The sequence below is a fragment of the Molothrus aeneus genome, chromosome 15, assembly GCF_037042795.1.
Source record: "Molothrus aeneus isolate 106 chromosome 15, BPBGC_Maene_1.0, whole genome shotgun sequence".
Lineage (NCBI taxonomy): Eukaryota > Metazoa > Chordata > Aves > Passeriformes > Icteridae > Molothrus > Molothrus aeneus.
The window spans coordinates 16,611,782-16,631,750 of record NC_089660.1 but is presented as its reverse complement, the minus strand read 5'-3'; the positions used below and the strand labels follow the sequence as shown (position 1 = coordinate 16,631,750).

The 19,969-nt window shown below is 53.1% G+C and overlaps 1 protein-coding gene across 2 annotated transcripts; it reads left to right on the top strand.

Annotated features, from left to right (window-relative positions):
• Window positions 1–1,561: 1,561 nt before the first annotated feature.
• On the top strand, window positions 1,562–13,323 carry HDAC3 (histone deacetylase 3). 2 transcript variants are annotated; one of them, XM_066560198.1, is made up of 15 exons: window positions 1,562–1,668; window positions 1,935–2,017; window positions 4,380–4,522; window positions 7,383–7,464; window positions 7,639–7,695; window positions 7,784–7,839; window positions 9,112–9,245; window positions 9,493–9,573; window positions 9,668–9,741; window positions 9,877–9,941; window positions 10,667–10,756; window positions 10,872–10,930; window positions 11,371–11,450; window positions 11,741–11,898; window positions 12,164–13,323. In XM_066560198.1, exons 1-15 carry the CDS (start codon window positions 1,614–1,616, stop codon window positions 12,231–12,233), a joined length of 1,287 nt encoding a protein of 428 aa, XP_066416295.1. In that variant the 5' UTR covers window positions 1,562–1,613; the 3' UTR covers window positions 12,234–13,323. The 2 variants fall into 2 exon arrangements, with proteins under 2 accessions (XP_066416295.1, XP_066416296.1); XM_066560199.1 differs by having other exon boundaries at window positions 1,660–1,668; window positions 4,294–4,522.
• The last annotated feature ends 6,646 nt before the right edge of the window (window positions 13,324–19,969 follow it).

Sequence of the window (19,969 nt, the reverse complement as noted above, 5' to 3'; positions counted from 1 at the left end):
GCTGGAGCTGGGATCCTAAAAGGAAACCCACACAAGGAGCAGTGTGGAGGGGGCACTGTCCCCACAGGGGGAGACAGAGACAGCCAGAAATATCCTTTAATAACCCCACAATTTCATCCCACCTTGGCACCTGCAGCCAGCACAGCACCCAGAACTCACAGCCATCCCACCAAGCCCCATCCCATACAGGCAGGAAGCTCTCCTTGCTGCTTCCAGGGGTTTCCGTGCCCTGGGAATGCCAGCCTGGCACCCACTGAGCTGCCAGGGAACATCCCAGTGCCCGCCTGCCCTGGTGCCCATCCTCAGGCAGCTCTGGGGGTGCTGCCCTCTGAGGAGCCTGGCTCCAGCACAGCTCCCTTCATCCCAAACTGCAGGGAGCGTCAAGCAGGATGCTGACAGGACCAAGCCTTGATTTTGGCTTGGTTTTCCAAGCCTTTGGACCAGGCTTCCTGCTCTGTCCATCTGTCCTTCCCTCCAGCCCCATTCCCACACCATCCTCCTGTTTCCATCTCCTGTCAGCTCCAGCTTTCCCCCATCCCGCTGCCTCCTCTCCCCCAGGGATTTCCCACCCAGCCTTTGTCCTCCTCGTGCCTGGCAGCGCCTCCAGAGGGTTCTCCCCAAAGCTCTGGAGAGCCTGCAGCCCCCAAGGTGGCACCTGGTGACAGCTGGCACGTCCCCATCCCTCAGGGACTGGGATGGAATGAGCCCCATCAGGGTGTGGGTGTCTCATGGGAACCCCACTGCCCACCCCCTGTGCCCTGGGGTGGGGCTGTGGGGGTGACAGGGGAGCTGGGAGTGACTGGGAGACAACTGGGAGACAACTGGGAGGAACTCGGGGGAACTGGGGGCCTGGAGAAGAGAATCCAATGGCCAGCTGGACTCACTGGGAGTGACTGGGGCAGCTGGGAGTGACTGGGAGCAGGTGAGGAGGAGGGAGGAGTGATGGTGGCATCTGAGGGAGCAGGTGGAGAACTATGGGAGAATCCAGCAGGCAGCTGGGAATGACTGGGAATGACTGGGAGACAGCTGCAGGCCTGCAGAAGGGAATCCAGTGGGCAACTGGGGGCAGCTGGGGGTAACTGGGAGCAGCTGGGAGTAACTGGGATCATCTGCTGGGGATAACTGGTGGCTGCTGGGGGTAACTGGCAGTAGGTGAGGAGCTGAGGGGTAACTGGGGGAGCTGACACAGGGCTATGGGGACCGTCCAGCCGGTAGCTGGGGGCAGGCACGGGGCAGGCAGGTGACACCGGGATGTGGCCGCGGGTCCATGGGGGCTGATGGGGGCGGTGTGCGGGCACACGGAGCAGCGGGGCGGGCCTGGGGGCAGCTGTGGGGCGCTGGTGGCAGCTGGGACCAGTCTGGAGCAGCCGGGGTTGACACTGGGAGTAACTGGGATCTGCTGGGGGTGACACTGGGAGTAACTGGGAGCAGCCGGGGGTGACACTGGGAGCACCCAGGGGTGACACTGAGACCGCTGAGTGGCCACGCCCCGCTCTAGGCCCCGCCCCTTTCTGGGTGTGGCTTTTCCGTGGCCCCGCCCAGGGCCGGCCCAGGCGGGTGTCGCGGGTTGATGACGTAAGCGGGAGCGCGGCGCGCGGCGCGGCCTGTCCGCCATGGCGAAGACCGTGGCCTATTTCTACGACCCGGACGTGGGGAACTTCCACTATGGTGCGAGCGGGGCCGCGCGGGGCCGGGAAGGGGCGGCGGAGGCGCGGCGGAGGCGCTGCTGTGGGGCTGGGGCCGGGCGGGGCCGGCTGGAGGCGGGGGCGCGGCCCTGCCCGCCCTCCCTGTCCCCGTTCCCCGTCCCCGCTCCCCTCTCCCCGGTTCCTCCCGTCCCCTCATGCCCGGACCTGCTGCGGAGCGCGGCGGGCGGCGGCAGCGGCCGTTGTGCTGCTGCCGGCGGCCCCGTTAATCCCCGCGCCGTTCCGTTCCAGGCGCGGGGCACCCCATGAAGCCGCACCGCCTGGCGCTCACGCACAGCCTGGTGCTGCACTACGGCCTCTACAAGAAAATGATCGTAAGCCACGCCGGCCGGGCGGGGTGGGACAGCAGGGCACCCCCGAGGGCTCAGCCAGCGGGACATTGAGCCCTCAGGGCTGCTTTGGGGACCCCAGGGGTGGAGATATGTTCAGTGATGGTTTTAGAGCTTTGGGAGCCCCGCAGGTGGGTGACAGTGCTCAGTGATGGTTTTAGAGCTTTGGGGACTCCACGGGTGGAGGACGTGTTCAGTGATGGCTGCAGAGCTTTAGCAACCCTATGGGTTTGGTGACAGTGCTCAGTGATGGCTGCAGAGCTTTAGGAACCCTATGGGTGGGTGACAGTGCTCAGTGATGGCCGTAGAGCTTTGGGGACCCACAAGGGTGGGTGGGTGACAGTGCTCAGTGATGGTTTTGGAACTTTGGGGACCCCAGGGGTGGGTGACAGTGCCCAATGGTGGCTGTAGAGCTTTGGGGACCCACAAGGGTGGGTGGCTGACAGTGCTCAGTGATGAATTTAGAGCTCAGTCCTATGCAGTTGTAGAGGATTCCAAGGAGCTGCTGAGGTCAAGCAACTGTAGAGATACAATTTATGAAAAGAATTTTAGGTGTTTAGATGTGAGAAAAGTTTCCTTAATTAATAAAATTCCCAAATAAAACCACATCCAGGGCAGTAACTGTGTGGAAATGCAGCACTTGGGGGAACTGTGGGGAGTCTTTGCAAAGTTTCTTTTCCAGATTTTTACTGTCACTGTGTGGATTTCCACAAGTAACTTCCCCAGAGTTTGTGTTTGGGTTTATTTATTTCCAGAAGAAACTTCCCCAGAGGTGTTTTTTTTTTTTTTTTGATTTCCACAAGAAACTTCCCCAGAGGTTTTTTGTTTGGTTTTGGTTTGTTTGGTTTTTTTTATTTTATTTCCACAAGTAACTTGCCCAGAGTCGGGCTTTTCCTTGCAAGAACAACCAATAATCCTGTTCTGACCTAACACTTGTAAATGGCAAATCCCTGCCTGAAGGAGGTAGTGGGCAGAGCTGTACATTTTTAGTCTTGAAATTCTTTTTTGGGGGGTTATTTTTCCACAAGGTGCCACTGGAAAGCTGAAAATCTCAGAGGCAATTTCATCTCTAAACAGTCAGGGACTGGCCAAGTCGGGAGAAACAAAACCAGGGATTTGGAGCAGCTGGGACTGCAAAATCCCTGCTGAATTTATGTTGTGGCTGCATTGTTTGTGCCTCCTTACAAGTCCAAGGTTGAGATGCTGCTGGGCTGGCTCTGCCTCTTCCCCCCTTGGCCAGCTCAGGGAGGTGGGTGGGATTGCTGGGAAGGCTGCAAGGAGCCAGCTCCGCTCTGCCAGCAGCTGAGTGAACATTGCAGCCTGCTTTTCCCTCCCTTTCTGGTGGATTCCCACATCCCTGCTCTGAGAGCCTCAGGCTGTCCAGTGGGAGCCATTTCTCCTCTCTTTGCCAGCAATTTTGGGCTGGTTTGGTTTAATGAACCATTCCTGGGGGATCCCTGGGAATAAGGAGTTGCCTCATCCCCTGTTTGATTGTCAGAGGCAGCAGCCTCTGAGAAACACCAAATTCCACATGGAAAGCACCAGGAGAGGAGGAGATGGGCTTGTTCTGCTTTATGGTGGCTCTGAAAATGCCCAGGTTTCCTGCTCAGCACAGAAAACAGGAACATGCTGCAGCTGTCCTGAGGAATTTCCCTTTGGACACCAGCTTGTGCATCTTCCTGTTATCTTCATGTTCCACTTTTTCTATGAAGTGGTTGCTTTAAATAAGACAAATTTAAATAAGAGGCATCACAGAAAACATCTCTTATCAATTGAATTCCCTCTCCCAGTGGGGTTAATTTTTAACTTCCCCTCTGCTGAGGGATGTGCCCTAAGTGCCAAACCTGTGTTGTCACAAGATTCTGGATTTGAGTCCATCCACCTCCTGGCCATTTCCCCCATTTTCCTTCCTAAAGGAAACAAAAATTAGGGAACTCTTCCATCTGTCTGGGAGGTTTCCCCAAATAATTTGGAGCCTGTCAGTAAATTTAACAGAGGGATCAGAACCACCCCTAGATCAAACTGGTGAGTGAGCAAGGAAGGATCCCCCAGGGAAGGAAAAGCTGTGGTTTATTTTGCTGCCCAAGCAGGAGAATGTGCCATGGGGTTGGAAGAAATTTTATGGCAAGAGCTGCAGTCAGGAGAGGCAGGATTTGGATTTATGAAAGGGAAAAATGAGAGGAGAGCAGGTTCCATGGAGCAGCTGTTGAATTTAAATGAACACAATTACCAGTGTTTGCATATTTATGTACCTCATGCAGGCCACTTGTCAATTAGCTTGAGATTCCTTCCAGCCCAAGGAACCAGAGTTTGGATGGGAAATAACTGCTGCTTTTGTCTCTGGAAGGTGTTCAAGCCCTACCAGGCCTCCCAGCACGACATGTGCCGCTTCCACTCCGAGGATTACATCGACTTCCTGCAGAGGGTGAGCCCCAACAACATGCAGGGCTTCACCAAGAGCCTCAACGCCTTCAACGTGGGTGATGACTGGTGAGTGCCCAGGGGCTGCCCTGCCCTGCCCAGGGCCCTTCTGGAATGTGCCATTCCTGCCCTGCTTTGGGCAGCACGAGGATGTGTCCCTCCTGTGCTGGCTGGCTTTGAACAGCCAGGTGTGTGCTGAGGAAGGCAGGAGCCTCCCCTGAAATGGAAAATGCAAACCCCCTCCCTGTGGTATTTTCAGGGTTCCCTGTGGTAGGAAGGAAATTGTAAGAGCCTGAATGAGAGATGTGGGACTCCAGGCAGCTCTTCAAAATTCAGTTTATTGGATCCAAGATGTTCCAGCAGTGCAGGGTCATGGGTGACAGAGCTGTGCCTACAGCTGTCAGCTCCAGCTGCAGGCAGGCCTGGAGACCCTTTGGTTTTGGTCACAATGCATTATAGACTTTTCTTTGCTGAGCATCTTCATACAGTAGAACCAATCTATACCTTAACTATTACCTGCAGCCTATCATAACTGCTATAATTACCATATTCATGGTACTGTTCTCCAATCACTAAAAGTCAGTACATTACAGTTTAAGCTAGAAGTTGTTTCTCAGTTTTCTTGCAGTGGAAAATTCTGAGACCTTTTTTCTACTTGCAACATTTGCTGACTTGTTTGCCTGTGCTATCTTTTTGCTTGGTAAAAACATCCTTTATCCTTTGCTCTAAATCATAAAAACCCCTTCTAACTCACACACTCTTTGCCTCCTTGGTTATCCAGCAAGACTGGCTCAGCAATTCTTTTCTTCTATATCAAAACTTGCTTCCATCTCTATTCCTTCTTCAGATTCTACATTCAAAAATCTTTCTGCCAAGCACACGCATCTGTGAGACTTTCTTGTCAAACTTTCATCCTTCCCAACAGGAAATGATGAATCTGACTCCATGTTCTTAGAAGGCTAATTTATTATTTTATGATATTGTGTTATGTAAAAGAATGCTATACTAAAACCATACTAAAGAATAGAGAAAGGATCCTTATAGAAGGCTTAACAAGATACTGATGAAAAACTCATTACTCCTTCTAGAGTCCTGACACAGCCTGACTGTGATTGGTCATTAAGTCAAAACAATTCACATGAAACCAATCAAACAATGACCAGCTGATAAACAATGTCCAAACCACATTCCAAAGCAGCAAAACACAGGAGAAGCAAATCAGATAATTATTGTTTTCATTTTTCTCTGAGGCTTCTCAGCTTCCCAGGAGAAGAAATCCTGGCAAAGGGATTTTTCAGAAAATATGACAGTGACACCCTCCCTCCAAATTGTTGTAATTTTGAAATTAAGGGGTTGTCAGGCAAAGAGATGGGAATAGGAATAACAGTTCTTTACTAGGAAAATTAAAAATACAAGTGCCATAGCACAAACAAAAACCAAACCCCTGCCAGGGTCAGACCATGCCCTGTCCCCTGTGTGTCAGGGGGTGGCACAGCCCCATCCCATGGGGGCTCAGCCCTCCTGCAGTGCCAGCTGTGGCTCTGCTGGAGCAGGGATCCTGCACAAGGGGGGAGTTTTCCTCTGCAGCTCCAGGGCTGCTGGAGATGGGCCTGGGCTCCCTCTGGCCATGCAGGGCAGCAGAAGCTGCTCCTCTGGCAATGCACTGGGCAAAGGCTGCTGTGCTGTCCCAGCACCTCAGATTGGATCCAGGTAGGAATGCTTGGCTCCTGCCCTGGGCGCAGCATCTCCCATGGGATGCTGGAATTGGATCAGCCCTGCAGGGACACTCAGTGGCCATGGACAGCAGAGATCTCCTGCAGGGAGGAGTGGCTGGGGGAGAGAGAAAGAACAAACTGCCCATGGACAGCAGAGAACTGCCCCAGCTCTGACAGATAGAAATAGAATACACACCCCCATTTCCAGCCTAAGACATGTGTGGAGAAGGGTGTGGAGCCTCCTTGATTCCTTTCCCTTCACTGGGGGTGTTGCAGTGCTCCTTTTTGGCTCTAGATTTGCTGGGTTGCAGATGCTGCTTGTTCTGGAAGAGCTTCCAGTTCTTCTGGAATGTGGCAATTATCTTTGGTAAGAGTTTGATTGAGTGCTGCATCCAGCTCTGGGGGACAAAGAACATCATTCTGGTGGAGCAAATCCAGTGGAGGCACCAGGATGAGCAGAGGGGTCAAACAGCTCTGCTGGGTGAGCTGGGACTGTTCAGCCTGAAGAAGGCAAAGGGTGACCTCATTGTGGCCTTCCAGTACCTGAAGGAGCTGACAAGAGAGCTGGAGAGGGACTGGGGACAAGGCATGGAGTGCCAGGACACAGGGAATGGCTCCCACTGCCAGAGGGCAGGGATGGATGGGATATTGGGAATCAGGAATTGTTCCCTGGCAGGGTGGGCAGGCCCTGGCACAGGGTGCCCAGAGCAGCTGGGGCTGCCCCTGGATCCCTGGCAGTGCCCAAGGCCAGGCTGGACAGAGCTTGGAACAGCCTGGGACAGTGGAAGGTGTCCCTGCCATGGCAGGGGTGGAACAGGATGAGCTTTAAGTTCCCTTCCAACCCAAATCATTCTGGGATAGGGAGCTGTGACAGTGCCCCCTTCTCCTGAGGCAGTGTCTCATCATGCCCCAGCTGTGAGCAGGAGACTGACAGGCTTTGGGAACAGTGAAGCCTTCTCAAGGGTGGTTTGGGAGCTTTGGGAATCATTCTCAAATTCCCTGTGTTCCCCACTGTGTTTGCAGGCAGCTCACTCCCCTGCTGGGGCTCAGTGAGTTACAGGCAGGGTCAGAGTGATCCTGATCCCAAATTAACTTCCACACAGAACTGAGCTTCATTCTTGCTCAGGTGTTACCCCTGGCCAGTTTGATTCATTTTTCTCTGCAGAAAAAGGGAGGAATGAAGATTCTGAGTTGGAATGTGCTTTCTTTTTCAGCCCAGTGTTTCCAGGCCTCTTTGAATTTTGCTCTCGTTACACTGGGGCCTCCCTGCAGGGAGCAACACAGCTGAACAACAAGGTAAGGGGCTGAGGTGCTGATCCTGTGGAACCCAGCTGGAGCTTTGGAGGAGGAGGAGGAAAAGCCAGGAGGGTGCTGTGGACCCCTGGGATGGGCAGGTGGCAGTGGGAAGGAGGGTACAGTGGTGTTGTCACCATATTGTCACTTTAAACTTGCTTCTCTTTCCTCTCTTAGATCTGTGACATTGCCATAAACTGGGCAGGGGGTCTCCATCATGCCAAAAAGTTTGAGGTAATGAGATCTGTGGATTCCTCTTGTCTTTGGGGCCTGGGCTCTCTTGATCTCATCCTAAAGCTCCTGGGGTTTCTCTCCCTTCCAGGCTTCAGGCTTCTGTTATGTCAACGACATCGTGATCGGCATCCTGGAGCTGCTCAAGTAAGGACAGATCCAAGGGCTGAACTCTGCTGCCTGCTTTGTGCTTTCCCTCTGCTGTTCCTCTCTTTCCCTGCCTCATTTGCCTTTCTGGAATCCATGAAGCCCAAAAACTTCATTTTTGTCCTGGCCTTACCTGTAAGACACACTAAAGGGTTTGAGCATCGGAACATCTGACAACAGTTCTGTTGGAGTCTGATGTTTTGTTATCTCTCAGGGAGCTTGAGGGATACAGAAGAGTTCTTCAATCCCATTTCAGGGGCTTCTGAGTCTCAGCCTTTTTGCCACAGTGAGCCTTTTGTAGGTGAATGCAAGTTTTGGTTCACTGGAGACACAAAAATGACTCAAATCTTTCTGGAGTTCTTTGAGCACCTTAAGAACAGGATTTGGGCTGCACATGGATGGTTAAAGGACACTTGGTCTCCATAGAAAAGAGTCAGGTTATTTTTCACTTTAGGAAATGAAAACTAAATTCAGAATGAGAGGAAAAGTTACAGAAATAGATTTAGTTTCTTGAATTGATCTGAGATTTTTTTTTTTTTGGTACTTCAAAGTGCCCTCCTTGTCACTGAACCTTGGACAAGCTGTCATGGAATTAAAAAGGATTTGGAGTTGACCAAACAATAGTTACATGACTGCTGGCAAGTTTACTTGCTCTCAAAGTCAGATTTATGGGATGTACTGGGGTTTCTTGTTCCCCCTTCCCTGCTCAGTTTGGAACCTCAGGATTTCCCTGGCAATCCCTGCACTCCCATTTCCTAATCCCATCCACAAGAGGCCTCAAGTACAGCCCAGTTACCCTTCATGGGATGTTATTTATGTCCCTGTTCTTCTGTTGCCTGTTTCCAGGAACCATTTCTGCAGAGGTGACTGCATTTTGAGTTTGCTTCTCTCTCTGTGTCTCTGGCTGATTCTCCAGTAAATTTAGCCCAGCCTGGAAATTTTGGTGCTCACCAGCTGGGACAAAGTGCTCCATTTCCCACCTCCTCCATGCCAGCTTGCCTTTCATTTCCTGATATGATTAAAATCACTGGAACTCTTAAAGATTAACTATGAGCACATTGGAAACAAGAATCTGCAACTTGTGAGCACCCAGCTGCTTAAACAAGTTATTTTCCAAGACATTTCTGGCCCTATCTAAAACCTTTTTGTTCTAATATCCATTTCCAACCACCTCAGAAGAAAATGTTTTAAATACCAATTTCCAAGCACATCAAAGGAAGATGTTTGAGTGTGTACAAGTGCCTGGAATCCCAGCTTTGATGTATTCCACAGGTATCACCCCCGGGTGCTGTACATCGACATCGATATCCATCACGGGGATGGCGTGCAGGAGGCTTTCTACCTGACAGATCGTGTCATGACAGTGTCATTTCACAAATATGGCAACTATTTCTTTCCTGGCACAGGTAAGTTTTGAATTTCTAGTGGGAACCTGCTTCAGAATCCTTTGGAAGCTCTGCTGGAGTAGAAAGGAGTAAATCACAAAATTCAAGCTGCGGGGGGAAATGGTGGGAGAAAGTGGTTAGAGAGGAACAGAGCTGTAGTTAGTTGTAAGAAAGGGGTCCTCATCAAGTGGAAAGACTCAGCCCAGCTCAGACCTGGCTTTGCACAGCTGTGAAGCCTCAGGGCAGTTGTGCCTGTCCTGTTTTGCAGGTGACATGTATGAGGTTGGTGCAGAGAGTGGCCGTTACTATTGTCTCAACGTGCCCCTCCGAGATGGCATCGATGACCAAAGTAGGTGTTCCCTCCCCTTTCCCCTTGGCCCCAGGGCTTTCCTGGCCCTTCTGCTCCAGAGCCATGACAAATCCACCTCTCTCTCTCTCCAAAGGTTATAAGCACCTCTTCCAGCCAGTCATTAACCAGGTGGTAGATTACTATCAGCCTACCTGCATAGTCCTGCAGGTAAGGAAGCAAACCTCTGTGCACATGCCTGCAGAGGGCTCAGAGGGCTGTATTTGTGTTACCTTCTGTCCCCTGGTGGATCTGGAGAGCAATGCCAAATTGTTTTTCTGGTTTTCTTGTTTTTCTGTTCCCCAGTGTGGTGCTGATTCTCTGGGTTGTGACCGGCTGGGATGTTTTAACCTCAGTATAAGAGGTCATGGGTAAGTACAGCAGGGCTGGGCTCAGAAAAACCACCTGAAGGGCTCTGAGGAGTCTCTGCTGTGAGGTTGGAGCTTTGGCTTTGGCCTGCCAGCAGTTTTTGAGGGGTTTTTTAACATTTGTGTGACTGGAGGAGGTTTGAGAATGAGGCTTTGTAGGAGGTGCTCAGGGGGGTGCTGAAGGAGGAGGAGGCCATGGAGATGGTCCTAAGGACTGGAGCCAGCCTGGGAGAGCTGGGGAAGAAGAGAGGGCTCCAGGGAGAGCTCAGAGTCCCTTCCAGGCCCTAAAGGGGTTCCAGGAGAGCTGGGGAGGGACTGGGAACAAGGGATGGAGGAGCAGGACACAGGGAATGGCTCCCACTGCCAGAGGGCAGGGATAGATGGGATATTGGGAATTGGGAATTGTTCCCTGGCAGGGTGGGCAGGCCCTGGCACAGGGTGCCCAGAGCAGCTGGGGCTGCCCCTGGGTCCCTGGCAGTGCCCAAGGCCAGGCTGGACAGAGCTTGGAACAGCCTGGGACAGTGGGAGGTGTCCCTGCCATGGCAGGGGGTGAATGAGATGAGCCTTAAGGTCCTTCCCAACCCAACCCCTGTGCTGGAGATTCCTGGGTGGAGCTCCAGGTGTATCACACCAGCCATGGTGCTGCTGGGACTTCAGGGGGGCATTTCTGACACATGAAGCTGTGCTGCAGTTTCCAGCTCTGGCATTTTCCTGTTTGGGGTTTATAGGGAGTGTGTGGAGTATGTGAAGAGCTTCAACATTCCCTTGCTGGTGCTGGGAGGAGGAGGTTACACGGTGCGGAACGTGGCTCGCTGCTGGTGAGTCCCCTGTGCCTGCTGCTGAGGGGCACTGCTGGGCACCTCTGTGGGATTTATCCCTGCATTTCCCATGTCCCTTTCAATGAACTGAGCTCCTCTTTTCCCATCTTTTCAGGACTTATGAAACCTCCTTGCTCGTGGATGAACCAATTAGTGATGAGCTCCCCTACAGTGGTAAGTTGGCCTTGCCTTTTCTCCTCATGAGCTCAGCTGGAATTCTTGGGATGTTCTATTCTGCATTGACCAGGGCCAAAGTGTCAGCACTTCCTGACCTTGGAGATGGCGTTAGCCATGCCTGAAGTGTCCAAGGCCAGGTTGGGTGGGGTTAACTCTAATGGAAGGGGGTTGGAATGAGATGAGATTCAAGGTCCTTTCCAACCCAAACCATTCTGTGATCTCCCACCACCTATTTTGCTGGGCAGACACAGCCACGTGTGTCCAGGGTGATTCAGTTTGCACCATTTCCTGTTGTTTTGTCTAATCCCTTGCACTCAGGGTTGGATATCACTGTGCTTTTTAAGCTCTGCTCTCCCCCAGGCAGGTGGGAGGGTGAGCTCTGCTCTCTGCACAGCTTCTGCCCCTCTGTGCTCTAACTCTGCCTCCTTCCATCCCAGAGTACTTTGAGTACTTCGCTCCAGACTTCACCCTTCACCCTGATGTCAGCACGAGGATTGAGAATCAGAACTCCAGGCAGGTGAGTGCTTGCAGCCATGCTGCAATATCACCTTGGAATTTCCAAAACCCTGTGGCTGATGCTCTGTCCTGTGAAACCAGCTAGAGCCCAGGGCAAAAAAAAACAATGAGAAACAACAACTGGGTTGTGTCAGTGCTTCCTGCTTGGGTGGCAATAATTGAATTCACTCTGCTAAGTGACTTTTTGCACAAATGTGTTGCTCTTGGCCAGCACAGAGGTGATGCAGGCAGGTGACAGAGCTGTGACACATGGCCCTGTGGTGATGATCCCTGTGTGTTGTGTCCCTGTAGTACCTGGATCAGATCAGGCAGACCATATTTGAGAACCTGAAGATGCTGAACCACGCTCCCAGCGTGCAGATCCACGACGTGCCCTCGGACCTGCTCAGCTACGACCGCACGGATGAGCCTGATCCAGAGGAGAGGGGCTCAGAGGAAAACTACAGCAGGTACCAGAGCCTGTTCTGGAGCAATGGGCTCCCCTTTCTGCCCCTGGGAGGGGGTGCAGAGGAATCCATCTGAGTCCTAGAACAAGTCATAGAACCCCAGAACTTGGGGTTGGCAGGGACCTTAAAGCCCATGGGCAAGGAAGTCACTTCTGAGTCTCTTGATTTTACCCAAGGATCTTCTGTGGTCTCCTGCTATGACATTCCCTCAGGCCCCAGGGGTTCCAGGTCTCTGTCCCCTCCCTGACAGGGATTTCTCTTCCCCCAGGCCTGAAGCTCCCAACGAGTTCTACGATGGTGACCACGACAATGACAAGGAGAGCGACGTGGAGATCTGAGGGCTCTGGGCTGCGGGGCCTCCCGCCTTGGACACGGATGCTTGGAGCACACAACTGGGCCCTGCAGGAGCCACTTTAGCCCTCTCTCCATCTTGGACTGCGTGTGGTGGCAGCAGAGCCAGCCCCACTGAGGGCTCCTGCCACCTGGAGAGGCACAGAGGTGACGTGTGCTCCTTACTTGTCCCCACGTCACGGTTCCGGCCATCACCGCTGTGGGCACGGAGCCCTGCTGAGTCCTGGCTGGCAGCTGTGGGACTGCCACAGAGCCTGAGCCACCTCCATGGTGCCCATGCAGGCTCCTGCCAGCCAGCTGGGAGCTGGAGCAGCTGTGCCTACGATCTCTGCCTCTCTGCAGCACTTGGGATCCATCCTGCTGTCCCTGACCTGCACTCAGGTACCGCCCTGCTGTCCTCTGCAGCCTGCACTGAGAGCTGCTCCTGCTGTCCCTTCTAAGCAGCTGATGCTCCACAGCTCCAGGAATTATTGGATAAGACCAGTTGTGGGATAGGGATGTCCTTGGAGCAGCTCAGTGGAGTGGATGGAAGGATGTGTGCAGAGCATAAGGTCATTCCTTCCCCCCACACCCAGATCTGCATTCACAAACGAGTTCTGCAGCACTTTGCTGAGTTGGACACAACCTCCCTGTTGTGTTTATTCCTTGGGAGGCTTAAATCCCTGTGGAACAGAGGTTTGGCTGCCCAGGTCAGTTCTTAGTGTGTCCTGCACCTCTAATGTAGCTTCCAGCTGTGTTCCCCAAGTTCACACATGGTCCTGCTGTGTGTCAGCAGGAGCTCTGGGCTGTTTGCTCTGAGAGGAAACAGTTCTGGGCTGTACCCAGCAGATATTGCTCTGCTGCTGATGAGGGAAGCTGCTTCCTGCAAGTGCTCTGTTCCTGCCCTCACCCAGCAGAGATTTCCCTTGGCCATCCCTCCAATCCCAGATTTTGCTGCTCCTTCTCCTGAGTGCTCAGCTGGTACCTGGTGGTTTGGAAAGTGCTGTTAGGGGAGGTGGGGGGTTCAGCCTCTGTCTGTACGGTTCTGTTTGTTTACTGATGTCTTTGAACATTAAAGAAGAGGCAGTATTTTTCTTACCTGACCTGTTGTTTGTCTGTCTCATCCCCACACCTTTTTGGCTCCTGTTCCCCCAAGGGTCGAGCATGTCCCTGGCAGGGCAGTGTCATCCACTGCCTGAAGGAATGGAGGGAATTCTGCTCCTCAGAGTAAATGTTGGTGAGTTTTTGGCATCACTGCACATCAGGGGAGCACCCTGAACTCCTTTTCAAGGGGCCAAGTGGGGTGGACACTCCTGTTATGCCTCTCAGTCCAGCAAAAGCTTTTGCAGGAAGCCGATTCAGGAGATTTTTCCTGCAGTTATTTAAAATGCCATGATTTCTGTGTCTGTAACAGCCTCTGCACTTTGCACTCCCACTGTCCCAAAGCCCTTTTGGGGACTGTTCTGTAGTTCTGGTCACTACAACATGAAGCAGGCCATAAGTCAGGATATCAATGGGTGTCCAGAGAAATCCCTCAGAAATAAATGGTGATGGAATTAGACTGGGGGTGGAGAAGGATGATCAAAGGTCTGACACAGATCCTGTGTGAGGAGGGATCTGGTGGATCAGGATCCTTCAGCTGAGGAGGGAGAACTGAGCAGGGAAGGGGTATGGGAAGGTAATGTCATAACCAAGAGTGTCAGAGAGGGTTTCTCCAAGAACCAGACTGCAACAGCAGGGCCTGGAGTGCCAGGACACAGGGAATGGCTCCCAGTGCCAGAGGGCAGGGCTGGATGGGAGATTGGGAATCGGGAATTGTTCCCTGGGAGGTGGGCAGGCCCAAGGCTGGCAATGCCCCTGCTGGGAGGGCATTTCCACCTGGACCAGGCTGAATTCCCTGCCCAGTGTGCTGAGGCTCCCGTGCAGAGCCGTGCTCGGACACCAGGTGGCACCTGGATCGCTGGCATTCTATGGAGGCCCTGCTGCAGCCCCTGTGCAGGCACTGCAGCCCCACAGAGGGGCTTGGGCTGGGAGCAGAGTCCTGGCTGTGTTCTGGGGGTTCTGGGCACTCTCAGGCCTGGCTGTTACCAGGGCACAGGGCCAGGGATTGCTCCTGCTGCACCTCTGTGACTGCCCTGTGTGAGCTTCCACACTGTGCCCAGCAAACCCCTTGGCACCAGGGATGGGGCCAGGCTGGCACTGCCCTTCCTGCTCAGAATCTCCCAGAGATTCCCTCCTGGGGAGAAATGAATATTCTGTCTTAATTTCCCACAAAGAATTACATTAAATACTTTCTTTTTTTCCCTGACTTCAGGCTTTACCTGACTCTGTCCTGGCTGTGAGCCCCAAAACACAGCAACCCCAAGTTAATAAACTCACTGCACCATCTGCTGGACCTCAGGCTGTTCCCAGAGGTGGGAGCTTTGTGCACCCCTGTGTCTGGGTAGGAAACTGGGATAAGAACATCCTTGTTGTTTTGGGTGCTCTGGGAAGTGTTTGTACCTTCCCTGGTTCCCACCTGTGTTTATCAGAGCCTGGAGGGAACTTCCCACCTCCCAAACTTTCTGTAGCACAGCTGGGATGTTTGGCTGCTGTTTACACCTCACACCAGTGCCTGCTTGCCCTGTAGCACACACTGGCACTGGCAGGAGCTGGTTTTGGGATGTGCTGCCCAGCCAGGTCTGGCTCTCACTCCCCAAGCCCTGTTCCTCACTCCCCTCATCCCAGCAGGCCCAGGGAATCAGGAGCATTCCCTGCTGCCCCTCCAGGCACTGCCACAGCCCAGGCTGGTGCCCCATTCCCAGGGTAAGGTGCAGCACAGCCATGGGGGTGTCACCTCTTCCCCTTCTCTGATCTTTTAGGGAGTGAGAGTTGGGGGATAGAAAAGTGCTTTCAATCTTCTCCCTCCCTCTGTGCTGAGCAAAGGGGGAGCTTGGCAGGCCCTGACCCACCTGAGTGTGCTATTTTATTTTGTGTTAACCAGATTTCCCAGGTGGAGATGTCCATGGGACTGGGGAGTGTGGATTTGATTGCCCTGAATTCAGCTGCAGGAAGGAAAAGCAGAGGTGTTTCCTGCAGGTCTGTGCTGGGCTCAGCCCTGCCTGTGTGGGACAGGTCAGTGACAGTTCAGGTGCTGCAGGGGGCTGGGCTGGGGGTGCCAGGGCACTGCAGAGCCCCTCAGGGGCAGCTTTGTGGCCTGGCTGTCACCAGGAGCAGAGTTTGCTCCTGTGGCTTCCCTCTGTGAACTTCTGGCCTAACAAATCCTGTGCCACCCCTCCCCAGTGCTCCCATTTCAGTTTAAATCCCCCACCCTTGTCCTGTCAGCACAGGCTCTGGTTCAAAGGGTCTCTCCACCTTCCCTCTGAACTCCATCAGCACCAGGGGCTGCTCAAATCTCCCTTCCAAGCAAAGCATTAGTTAATTCATCTCAGCATTACCCCACTACCCTCATTGTGCATTTCCTCTGTCCAGTCTAAACCTCCTTCTTCCAGTTTAAACCCTTCCTCCTCCTCCTCCTCCTGTCATGGCAGGCCCTGATAGAAAGTCTCTCTGCACTTCTCTTATCAGCCCCTTCCAGTGTGGGAAGCCCCAGATAAGGTGTCCCCACACAGTCCCCCCAGTCTGATGTCACATTAAACACTGCAGGTCCCAGGATGGACCAGCCCAAAGTCAGGCCAGGTCAATCCAAAGTTAGGGATTGTTCAGGGCATTTTGCAGTCAAGTTGGAGTCCCTGCAAAGCCAGATCTTGTCCCAGCTCCTTTATCAGCATATCTGAGCTCCTTTCTCTGCTATTTAACCACCCTCGTGAATGTATTCTCTTTAAATAAATCAGGATTTGCCTGATGGGAGCTGGTGGCTCTCATCCCTTCACCTTCTCCCTTCTCTTGCCTCCTCATTTCCCTGGATTGGGGTTGGGAACACCCCCTGGCAGCACCAGGGTGCTCTGGCAGGGCTCTGGGAGCAGCAGTGCTGGGAAGTTCTGGGAGAGGTTCTACAACAGCTTCTGTGAGCCAGAGAGGAGTTTGAGAAGAGGATCCATGTTCACCCCTGAAAGAATTTCCTACCAAGGTCACTGACACAGAAACCAAGAAAGAAAGAAGGAGAAGTAAGAGAAACCTGCAACTGCCTGCTCCAAAGAGCACTTTGTGTCTCCTGACCAATGAGTAAAGTGCAAACCCATGAGGTTTGTAAGAATAAAAATCATGCATGCTATAATAAAAACAGGTCTGAAGCCTTCTGCAAATTGAGTGTGTTGCTTTCTATTGCCTCCACCTCAACATCTATGACAGGAAATGAATGTTCCTTTGCTTTCTGGAGCCTCTTTGGAGAACCTTCTCCCTGGACTTTGTGGTGAGAGTGATTTCTGCAGGATGTGTGGGGTGCCTGCTCCCTGTGAGCCCTGGCAGAGGGGTTTGAGGCTGTTCCTGCAATTCCTGGAAGCTGCAATCATTCCCAATCTCACACACACAGTCTGTAAGTACACGTGGGGTGCTCTGGGAAGGGTTTGTACCTTCCCTGATTCCCAGCTCTGCTTATCAGAGCCTGCAGGGAGCTGCCTGGGCATGGGCTCTGCAGGCCAAGGGACTGAGTTAGCAGGGGAAGAAATTGATAAAATGTGAGTTTATCCATAGCAAGGAAGAAAGCAGGGCCACTAGCATGGAAACCAATAAACCAGACACAAAAGGGATATCTGCAGTTAGAGGACACCTGCCTTAGTGAGCAGTATTTGTGCCTTAATAATCTGTTATAAACTCTTACCAATTCATTATTGCCATTAATTACTTCACATCCATAAAATACAATAAGCTGTTGCTTTGTCCAGTAACTAATGACTTCAAATCACACTTTGTTAAGGGTATAAAACTTAGGAACAACTTAGAATAAAAAAGAAGCTGCTGTTGTCACTGCACAAGTGTGTGTGTGTGTGTGTGTGTCCATCTCAGCAGTGACACTCCCACCTCACAAACTTTCTGTAGCTCAGCTGGGATGTTGAGCAGGTGTTTACACCTCACACCAGGCACTGGTGTTGCCTGCTGCTCTTGGACGGCCTTTCCCTGATGTTTTAGTGCAGCAGCTCTTCCCCTGCCATTCCAGCACCATCCCTTGGGCCCTGGCCTGGTGCAGCCCCTGCAGCCATCCTGGCCCAGGCGTTCTCCTGGCTGGAATTGCTGCTTTTAGCAAAGGACACCTGGAAAAGGGAGTGGGAGCAAGGCCAGGCTGAGTCCCAGGCCTGAATCTTTGGGAGTGAGGGGCTCCTGCTGTCCCCATCCCTGCTGTGTCCCCATCATTGCTGCTGTCCCATCATTGCTGTCCCCATCCCTGCTGTGTCCCCATCCCTGCTGTTGTCCCCATCCCTGCTCCTGTCCCCATCCCTGCTGCTGTCCCCATCATTGCTGCTGTCCCATCATTGCTGCTGTCCCCATCATTGCTGCTGTCCCCATCCCTGCTGCCACTGCAGTGGCTTCACCTGGTGCCAGTCCCGTGCCACCCCTCACTTTTGGGGCGCTGCAGGTGCCACCTGCCCCCAGCTCCTGCCTGTCCCAGGGCGCTGTCCCTGCAAGCAGCGCCGGGGCTGTCACTGCTGGGGCTGAGCGCCGCTGCCTGGGGCTCACTGGGGGGCACTGGGAGGCACTGGTGGGCCAGCAGTGCCCACCACACCCCCAAAATTCTCCCATTGGGGCATCACCAGTGAGGAGCGATTTTTAGGGGCAATTTAAACTCTGAGGAGCCCCTGCCTGAACCCTGAGCTAGACCAAGCATTTCTCCCAAGGCTTCCTGCCTTTGTGGGGGTGCCGGGGGTGTCCCGGCCGTGGCAGGGGGGTGTTTCCCGGTGCCCCCCGTGCTGTCGCAGTGTCCCTGCAGTGTCGCTCTCATCCGCCAGGTGCGCGCAGTTGAGCCGCGCTGGCGCCGCTCCCGGGATGAGCTCAGCGCGCCGCGATTGGGAGCCGGGATCAGCTGCTGCGCTGACGTGCGGCTGACGCGGCCCCGCATCACCCCCCGAACCCTCCCCGAAACCCCCCCGAACCCCCCGGACCCCCCCCGTGACCTCCTTTCGCAGACAAAGACGGGAAGCGGCGCCTGCGTGCGCATCCCGCCCCTCCATCCCCCCCTTCTCCTTCCCCTCCCTCCGGCCCCCGCTCGGAACCTGGAAAAAACAGCTCAGCTCCTATTTCAAGGAGCTTTTGTCCTCCCCGAGAGCTTTCTGGGGGACATTTGTCTTTCTTTCTTCTGCCCGTGACGGGAACAGAATTGGGAGTGGGTCTCCATCTGCTGCGGGGGGAAAGGGAGGGTCCCGGGCAGAGATCACAGCAAGGAGCATCCCCAGATTTTAGGGCTCTTTGGATGGGGCATTTTGGGAGCAGGAGCGGGGATTTGCAGGGTTTTGTGTCGTGAATGGATCAGGAATCAGGGATTGTGCATTGCCTCTGCTGTGGGGCTCCCCCGTCTCTGCAAGTGCCCCCCACACCCGGGGCTCTGGGCCCAGCAGTGCCAAAATCCCAAATCCTACCCAAAACCCACCCCAAATCCTACCCCGAATCCTACCCCAAATCCTACCCCAGATCCTACCCCAAATCCTATCCCAGATCCTACCCCAAATCCTATCCCAGATCCTACCCCAGATCCTATCCCAGATCCTACCCCAAATCCCACCGCAAATCCCACCCCAGATCCTATCCCAAATCCTATCCCAAATCCTATCCCAGATCCTACCCCAAATCCTATCCCAAATCCTATCCCAAATCCCACCCCAAATCCCACCCCAGATCCTGCCTTCCCACAGCTGTCCCCGTGTCCTGCCCAGCCCGGGGCCACCCTGATGTGTCACTTGTGCATTCCCAGCCCTGCCAGCCTGAGTCACTGGGGTGTGCTGGGAATTCAGCTGCCCTTGGAGCCCCAGAGCCCAGGTTTTGCAATTTTTTCAGTCCCCCATTGTTCATGGGATGAGCTGTCCTGGCACCCCTTCTCCTGATGCTCCATTTTATGCAGCAACACTGCAAACACTCCCTGTCCCCAAGTGCCACTTCCCTGCCAGGCTCGTGCTGCCCCAGTGCCACCCTCAGTGTCCCCTGCCAAAAAATAGGGGGGACATGCCCCTATTTTTTATGTATTATATATATATATATATTAATATAGATTAAACATTATATATAAATTACCTATCATATATATTAATGTATATTATATATTCGATATTTTTAAATTATTTCTTTATATATATTAATGACAGTAACAAAGTCCAGGCTCCCTGGGTGTCCCATCCTGGCTGTCCTCCACTCCATTCACCCCCAGGCATCCCCCCAGAGCTCCAGCTCTGGGCCAGCTCGCCCTGATCCCACAAAAAGCTCTGCTCTGTGTCAGAAAGGCCCCTGGAGGAATTCTTGCAGTTATATAAATTGTAGAAGTTACATAAGGACTTTCCCTGTGCAGCTCAGGTTGGTGCTGGGCCCCCCATTCCTGCCTGAATCCCTCCCCTCAGTGCTGCCATTTTACCTCTCATCACCTTCAATTTTTTAAAACTCCTTGCTTTTCTTCCTCATGCTCTCAGTGTTTAAATTATTACCAGACAAAAAAAATAAAAAGGAAAAAAAAATAAAATGGGGATCCTGGATTTTTTTGTGGTTTTTCACCTCCTTCCTGAGCGATGCCTTTTGGCCCTTTCTGAACTGATCTTGGGAAATTTTTTGCAAGATTTCCTTGGAAATTTCAGCCTCAGATCCAGCAGGATTTGGCCTTACCCTGGCA

Excerpts from the sequence above, each read along its gene's own strand:
- HDAC3 (XM_066560198.1), top strand. The coding sequence starts at position 1,614 with ATGGCGAAGACCGTGGCCTATTTCTACGACCCGGACGTGGGGAACTTC. Across the intron at positions 9,246-9,492 it reads CTATTTCTTTCCTGGCACAG|GTGACATGTATGAGGTTGGT; the intron begins GTAAGTTTTGAA and ends CCTGTTTTGCAG. Across the intron at positions 9,574-9,667 it reads AGATGGCATCGATGACCAAA|GTTATAAGCACCTCTTCCAG; the intron begins GTAGGTGTTCCC and ends CTCTCTCCAAAG.